General features: G+C 29.8%; 1 protein-coding gene across 1 annotated transcript in view; it reads right to left on the reverse strand.

Annotated features, from left to right (window-relative positions):
- LOC136795079 (uncharacterized) overlaps positions 1–8,420 on the reverse strand; it is a 197,974-nt gene extending 189,554 nt beyond the window's left edge. Inside the window, exon 1 of the mRNA XM_067053316.1 lies at positions 8,114–8,420. Coding sequence (XP_066909417.1) covers positions 8,114–8,352 — 239 coding nt within the window. The 5' untranslated portion in view covers positions 8,353–8,420. The remainder of the gene's footprint in view (positions 1–8,113) is intronic.
- Positions 8,421–9,107: the final 687 nt, after the last annotated feature.

Here is a 9,107-nt window from a genome sequence, read left to right on the forward strand (position 1 = left end):
GTCTTTATGGATGGTTTTATTAGTAACAAAATAAGGAGCATTGAATATTTTACGAAGGATTTTGGATTGTAAAGATTGGATAGGAGAGGAATTTGAAGGTTTCAATGATAAGGTTGATTTTTAAAACAGTATGGCGATCGTGTAAAATTTCGAATTCGACAGAAATACATGTTTTGAGGCCAAAAAACCTAGTTTCGTTCAACGGTATGGGTTGGTTTGTGAGCAACCTAGCTGAAAAACCAAAAGTCGTAAGAAACTGAAATTAAGGCAAGTATATGCCTGGGATGTGACAGCAATTTTTTCAATAATTCGACTGACCAAAAGGGCCACTTCATCGAATCGATTTTTCATATTTTTTCCATTTTCTCGAAAAGAACTCAAAGGATTTTTATTAAAGTCCATATGTCAACGTACGAATGCTTTTTAATGTCAGGTCTTATTCTCATTGGAATAGTCTGACAGAACTTAAATTAATATTCTTAATAATAATAAAAGTCGTAAAACTATTTATTATGAGCTCAAGTTTCAAGAAATTGATCCTCTCCCTCCCCCCCCTCCTATTATGTATATTATCATTTAATGTTTGCCTATTTTAAATATTTTCTTTAATTTTCTAATACTGTGTACATTAAAATTATTTTTAAATGTGGCGTATTTTCAATCCATTCTCTTAAAATTCCTGTCAGTCGTTCAAATTAGGACTGACCTGCAGTCTGAAAGGTATGATTCCAATCTTCTTCACCATCTTCGTTTATTCTTTATTTTACTCGTATTCACCTTTTTCCATCTTTTTTTTTATCTAGTGTTATTTCCGTTTTCATTAATATAAGAAATCTTTGATTATTCTTATTTAATGTTACGTTTCACTGTATATCTTTTTAATTTTTCATTTATTTTATTCATTTATGTTTACATCATTTAAGTGTTTGTATCTTTTTTACCCCAGATGAAGCCATGCAACGTGGGGTGAAAGGTTGGTTCACAATAAATAGTTTTACAACAATTTGAGTTTTTCTTTTACTTCACCCGGACCAGCTCCCTTTTATTATTATTAGGGTTTATACAAAAACCGACATTTTAGAAAACCGGTTTTCGAATAGTAATTTTTCCAGAAAACCGGTTTTAACCGGTTTCGAATTTTTATAAAAAATTTTAACAGAAAATTTAGAGTGATTAAAAGCAGTTTTTGACTGAAATTATTTACTGTTCAATTTTATTGATAGTAAAATTTTTTTATGCAATATTTTTATAATAGTAAAACGAGTTATTCAGCAAAGGGTTCCAATAAATAAAAACAATATAATTTCATATTTTTATAATAACCATATTATTTTAAAAAAAAAACAAAGTTATTTTAGTAAAGTACTTTTAATTTTGTTTATTTTAAGAAAAGAAACAGCTTTCATTGTAAATAATATGAAACTCTGGATAAATACATAATATTAAATAATTTTATGAATAAATAAAGGAAAAAGGAGAAAGGATTCGGACGGTAAGGGCCGAGACCATCCGAACTTTCTAGATTGCATTGTAGCTTAGTTAAACTGTTGTATTATTGGGAAAAAAACTTATAATCACTATTCTCACCTCGAAAAACACTAAAATCCGAATTTTTTAAGCAATATTAAAATGAAAAAAGTTTGTTCATAATTTCCCCCTTCTATACATAGCAATAGCATTAAAATTATTCAAGAAAAGCAATGATATGTGAGGAATAGGGAATCTTAACAGAATTTAAAATTCAAAATATAACATTTCACATAAATATGTTACAAAGTTACAAATTTTCATTTCATACTAAACTGGCTGGTAGAGGCTGTGTAATAATAACGCCATAAATTACATAAATATGATGATGGATTCTTACGGGAAATTAAATTCTGAATTATTAAAAACTGAACTTAGTAAACAAAAGACATTTAAGCAAATTTATGTACAAAGTTTTTTAATAATTTTAAATCTTACTGAAAGGGAGAATGTTTGAATTAACCTTTTCTTTATCTTTCATTTATCGGGGAAACGTGAATGTTTTGATAAGTTGTATTCCTTTTATTTTTGTGTTCCGTATAGTTTTCGAGCTTTCGAAACTACCGGGCGATTGCTATGTTAGATCCGCAGATTCGGCAAATTGCTACTGCCTCGTGCCGGACTCAAATACCCCAGTGAAACATCAAAGACCGCTGCCGCATCCTTCAAGGGACTGATAAGGAGCATCTTCATTGCCGAAAATCGCGAAGTAGGTTAATGACTTTGGAATTGGTAGTTAAAAATTACTGGACAATTTGTAATTTCGGTTATCCTGGAAGCTGCTAACAGGCCGTACGCAAGAGGGATTGGTTACGCTCTTTGAGCAGATTCGTCACGAACAGAGGCGTCTTCCTTGTAGGGGCAAATCAGTACTCGTCAGTGAAGCTTCGTGACGTCTGGGTTTGGACACAAGGAAAAGATCTGCTTTGTAGATAGGAAAGATGCTCAGTCAACTAGTTATATTGAAAAAACATTTCATTCCTGCAAGAGTTCATTAAACTTCAAATATAAAAGGTTAATCTTTATCAGATAATTTTCGATAAACATTCATCGACACACAAAAATTACTGTCTCTAACAAAAAAAAAAAAAAGCAAATAAATTACACAGTCTTATTTTGGAATTAATTATTTTATAATTTCAAAAATACCAAATGATAAAATATCTGTGTCTACTCACATGACTTTCCTAATATGTTTGGATACAAAAATCTTTTATAATATTGCTTCAATAAAGATATTTATGGGTAATTTAATTATCGATACTATAAATATTGATCTTATATATATATATGCTATAGTAAAATGTAAAAACTTATTTTTTGGGGGAGGTTTATCAATTATTCATGAATAATAATTTTTTGCGATGATAAAATAATAAACAATATATATGTTGTGTTCATATTAACATAATCGATTTAAACTGCAGCAGAAATCTGTAGGAGTGTCTCGATACTACACTCGTATTTTCCTTAGTTTTGTTTGAATAATATATATATAAAACGATCTATTTCACTAGCATTTAAAAACTACGAAAAAATTAACAGGTGTTGAAGATAACAGTGGAGTTCCACGTCCAAAAGATCCATAACTAATTATATTATACATTCATGAGTATATAAATGTGTGATAAATGAGTAGCAACTTATAAATATTATCCAACGTGCAAATATTGTCAGTCCATTCTTACGATTAGACATATTTTCGAAGAGTGTACTCACTATTTGCCAACAATAAACAGGATAGGACTGACCCCAAATTTATCCGAAACTCTCGCAGATGAGGAAGCTAAAATTACACGAGTATTTGAATTTTTAAAGGCACATTGCCTTCTTTATAAATTATAATTCCTCTTCGATTTTTATGTTTTTTATTTATTTTTTTATTTTATTTTATTTTTTTTTAAAATTATTTTTCAATTTTTTTTTATTTTTCTATTTTTTATTTATTTATTTTATTATTTTTTTTTTTTTTACTTTTATCATCCCATAGGCGTTGATGACCAGAGGGTTTTACGCCTTTAAGCAACAAACATCAACAACAACAACTTATAAATATAAATAGTTGTTCAGACTAAAAAGAACAAATAAAAGTAGCAGTAAGTATTTATGGCGGTACTTTAAACTCTAGGGAACTTTACAGTCGAGAGTTGGCCGAACCATAAATTAATCACAGTTTAAACTTTTTTTTTTATTCACCACTTCGCCATATAATTTATTCTTTGTTAACTCCTGAGATATAATCTTTGCATATATTATATTTTAAGGCCTTATACTGGACACCGAAGAAAATACCGAATGCCGGCGGATGGCTACATGACCTGACTACGCCAAAGGACTGACGATGAAGAGGGCGAACCAGGAAGCAGCAAAGGAAGTGGAGGTACACCGCACGTAGTTCCGTTTCGTTATCTTCAGCAGGCCGTAACGTTTTCTTGCGTTAATATTCCTGTCAAAAATATCAAGGTATATAATTCGCGCAGCTGAATAATCGATATTTTAGCATCCATGATCACGCAATATAACATTATAGAAGATTTTTTGATAACCAAATCTAAAATTGTGTAGAAAGCAATACATCACTCCTCTTTCACGCCCTTGTAGTTCATGATCAGGCCCGCCGGTTTCCTGCCATTTTACCCCCTTCATGATCCTCCATCATCCACGATACTAATTCCTATGTTTCATTCAAATTCTGGGCAAACAGGACGCACCATTTTCGAAATAAAGGTGTTTGAAGAAAAATTCTTTTGCATAAACATAATAGAATTTGATAAAATAGATCCAAATTGGTTATTTGTCATCTAGAATGTAAAGTGCGTTAGAAAACAAAAATAAGTACCTTAAAATTTTTAAATAACAAGAAAATGTTAGTTTTCAACTTGAATGAATCCCGAAGGAACTATAAATCAGAACTCCTGCCGACTTACGACCCATTGTACCTTCCCGTGGATCCCCTTCCATTCTCTTCACAGCTCCAGCCTTTAAAAGAACTAACAATAGATTATTTGCAGCTGAGTTTTCTCGATCATGCGAGCCTCTGTCACGCACCCAAACCGAGTTGAGAGCTTAGAATTGAAACAACAAATCACACACTAATTGTCTAAACTGAATAAACCTCGAAGAAATAGATAACTGATGCGAATCGATGGGTATGTACATATATACTACGGTTTATAGAAAAACCGACATTTTAGAAAACCGGTTTTCGAATAGTAATTTTTCCTGAAAACCGGTTTTAACCGGTTTCGAAGTTTTATAAAAAAATTTTTGCTGGAATATTCTGTAATTCGAACAAAAAATTTGAACAGAAAATTCAGAGATGTTTCAATTTTATTGATAGTAAAAATTTTTTATGCAATTTAGTAGAAACAAGAAATAATAGTTGACCAGGATTGTTGTTTATGCATAATTTTCACATATAAGGATGTAAATATTTTTATAATAGTGAAAAGAGTAATTCCCTTTGCTGAATAACTCTTTTCACTTTAGGTTAAAAGCAGTTTTTGATTGAAATTATTTACTGTTCAATTTTATTGATAGTAAAAATTTTTTATGCAATATTTTTATAATAGTGAAACGAGTTATTCAGCAAAGGGTTCGAATAAATGAAAACAATATATTTTCATATTTTTATAATAACCATATAATTTTTTTAAAAAACAATGTTATTAGATACAGATGGATACTTATTAAAAACAATTAGAAAATATATAACTGTGTATTATATAATGTAAATTATAATCAAAACCGAAAGACAAGAGTAAATAAAGTTTATGCATACACACTTATTAAAATCAATTTTAGTTTTAAAGACAATTAAGCAAAGGACCGAGTATTTTCTATTCCGGGCAATTTTAATACAAATTTAAATATTCTATTTATTTTTTTGTTTAGTGAAATATGCTTTCAGAAAACAGAGGACGTCTATCGATTTGCTATTTAGCCGTGTCCTTAGTTTATTCACAAAATTCCCCGAAATAGAAAATACCCTCTCACTTGAAGTGTTATTCATACATTGAAAACCGATATTTTCTACTAAAAACCGGTTTTCGAATTTCATAATTATCTTCAAAAAACCGGTTTTTATAACCCGGTATAAAAACCGACAAACCCTAAAATATACATATGAATAGGCTATTTTCGAGTTAAGTATTCTGACCAAGTTACACTAAACAATTTCATAAAATCTTTACTTCAGTTTTTACTATTTGCATTTAGGCGTTGTGCGATTTACTGAATTAGAAAAGTTTAATAATCTGAGTAACAATATGATAGCCTTTTAGGATCAATAGAATCAATTAATACAATCCAATTTTTGTCTTTTTAAAACAGAATCCGTTACATCAAAAAGTAAACCAAGTTTCTAACAAAATAGCGGAACATAGTGTCTCTGAAATGAAGACATAGAGCGTTCTAGTTCTGGTGAATTCTAGGGTCATAATTTTGGTTATAGTCTGGTGTCGTAGAACATGGAATTACTGAGGATTCCGAGAATCGTTTAGCTCAAAGTGTAAAACAATTATTATGCAACTCGGCTCCTAGTCAAGATTGCTCGAAATACTTTAACTTCCTACTTAAAAGTAGTTAATCTTGTTGAGTTCTAAACCCATCCACTGTCCAAAAATAAAAGTGACTAACTCATACAAACTCAAGTAAAAAGACCTATCTCGTGTAGGAAGTAGCTAAAATAATCGATTAATTCTATGCCGAGGTCAGGATATCGACCTATCGTTAAATCCTAAGCATGGCCACACGCTATCGTAAATGAGATCGAAATTAGTTCCTCACTTCAGCTCGGCTCAGTTATGCACCTATAGCTTGGCTAAGATAAGGTACGTCCTTCGTAGGATAATGCTAACATTTTGCCAAGTGGAGTAATTTAGCGAGGAGCAATGAATAATAGATAGTTGGTAAATTGCTTTCACTCTCATAAGATAAGAACTGTAGCTTTGTAGATATCGCTTGCCAGATAGTAAAGTGACAACACTCTAAATTTTACAAGAGAAGTAAAATAAATTATGACGCACGACGGATCATAGTTCAAAAATAAACAGGAAAACTGTACAAATTAAAAATGACACTATCCTAGTATTGTACTGTGCAGAAGTAATCCATTGGACATGGTACGAGAGCCCAAGAGGAAAAAAAGCAGTTATTTCACCCCTATTTTTGATTACTTTAATGAAAACTATGTACAATTACTAGTCAAACTTTATGAGTCTGCCTTGATAGATAGGGAGAAAAATGGCGGCTGTTTCAAAACGTTAATATTTTTTTTTTTCATTTGGGGCTTTATCTATATAACTACCAACACTACAAAACCTAAGATAACATCATTTAAATTAGAGTAAACTTGCTAAAATATGGGCTCTAATATGTTCAATACTTCCTGAGATATAGCTGAGATAAGCAACATTTCATAAAACAATGTAGTGAAAAAATCTGCAGTTAGTGGTTTTTTTTTGAGAAATCTATTTCTCAAAAATCATTCGACATACAGATGTTAATTAGCACTTAAATTAAAGCTAGTTGAATGTACTATAAAGTAGGCTAAGACGTTTATCTGTGTTACAGAAGTATATTTTATGATATTTGCTCAAATAAATTAATTTATAGTAAAAATTACTAGATACAATTATTATTAAGTACGGTATGACTATATGAATAAACAGATAAATGAAAGTCATAAAAAAAAAAAAAAAAAAAAAAATATATATAAGGTGTTTAAAAAAGAAAGTTGAAAACAAAAGAAAAAAATGGATGAAGTAAATTAAAAGAATATGAATTACAAATAATGAAATAAATATTTCAATTCTGTAATTCATTATATATGTTATTAGTATTAATTTTATTCATATTTTTTGAAAGTTTAGTTTTTTATTTTTATTTCTTCAGTATATAACTAAAGAAACTACTCAACTAACGCAGTTCACTCACATTTTTATTTATTCCCACTTTTTTTCTTTTTCTTTTTTTTTTTTGTAATACCTAAAATAAAATCTTCTTACTAGTTGAATATTTCAGTAGTTTTTAAATGTTTGAATTTACTTCAAATTCAAAAAGAAATTTTGTAATTTTTATTTTTGTTTTCTACTTTTTTCATACAAAGTTTGTTAATTATTTGTAAATTATTGACAGTTTATTTTTCTAAGTATTTTCTACGTTTCTTAATTTCTATCTAAAGAAAAGAATTTTTTAAATTTTTGTAATTAGTTTTTTTTTTCTTTTCTTATTTTAATTTTTTTTAATATTTTTTTTTTAAATTTTACTAACTAGTATTTCTATATGTCAATATAATATTTCTGTATGTCTTTAGACAACAACTTATAACTTTTCCATATATCCGCAAAGTCTTATAGTTCGACCTACTTCATAATCTTTGTGTCTTGTTTTTCTTGACCCTAAAGCCCTGCAATATTAATATATATTACATAGTGTTTGTACTATTTTTAATAATTTTTGACAGCCACCCGGAAATTTTTCTTTATTCTTTTAATGTAAGAAAAAATGACTAATTATTGAAATCTGACTATTATAAATAAATAATCTTTTTAGCTGAGATATTTGATAATGCTTATCAACTGACCTCTTTAGCGTGGGGTGCTTGGCTTGGCCGTTGACGCACTTGTGCTTGGGCTTCTCGTGAGTGGCCGGCACCCCGTCCTGGGCTAGGACACTGCTCAGGGAACTGGCGCTACTCTCCGCCGACATGGCCGAGTTCTTGCTCACCGTCTTGATGATCCTCTTCGGGTGACCGTTGGTCAGCGGGAGGTCGAGGGGGCCCGGAGGAGGCTTCTCGTCCGAGGGCACCATGTAGGACAGCATCTTGTCCGCTTATCTCATAGGTCTGTCCGGCTATGAGGATACTTATGGATCTGCAACATACCAATGAGGAACATATAGGAATTTTTGACATTTAGTATCCAATACATAAAATGGTAAAAAATAATTTTGACAATAAGTTTCATTCTTCCCACCAATTGATTGTCCATGAAATAAAACAAAAAAAAAAATAGATTCCAATTGATTCTCCTAAATTGAAACCCAGTAAATATTAAAAGTTATTTGAATATATTTTACAATATTATTATGAATGAATCATAAACTATACTATTGTTCAAGTGAGGATTTAATGTACGTAATGAAATAAAACATAGTAATATAAAATTATAACGTCATTCTAGGCCACAATTTAAAATTGAATTATTACAAGGAATGACATCCTATACTAAAAATTTTTATTTCATTAGGTACATTAAACTTACATAAACAATAGAATAGTTTATGGCTCAATGATAATATTGCTTGATGTATTTAAAAATACTTTGCATATTTATTGGATTTCAATTTGGGAGAACCAATTGGAATCTGCATTTACTTATTTATTTATTTTTATAGAAATGGTAGTTCTATCTTATCAGAAATTTATAGATCCTAATAAAAAAAGACAAAAGCGGTTAATATTATCAATTAGATGATCGGAAATACGATATGTTATTATCAATTAAATGTGAGCATATATTTTTGTGAAGCAATAATAAATTAAATCAGGAGGTTTTTTTTTCTAATACCTTTTATAC

This window comes from Halyomorpha halys, unplaced genomic scaffold (genome assembly GCF_000696795.3).
Source record: "Halyomorpha halys isolate HHAL.00 unplaced genomic scaffold, Hhal_1.1 Scaffold1515.1, whole genome shotgun sequence".
NCBI classification, from domain to species: Eukaryota; Metazoa; Arthropoda; class Insecta; order Hemiptera; family Pentatomidae; genus Halyomorpha; species Halyomorpha halys.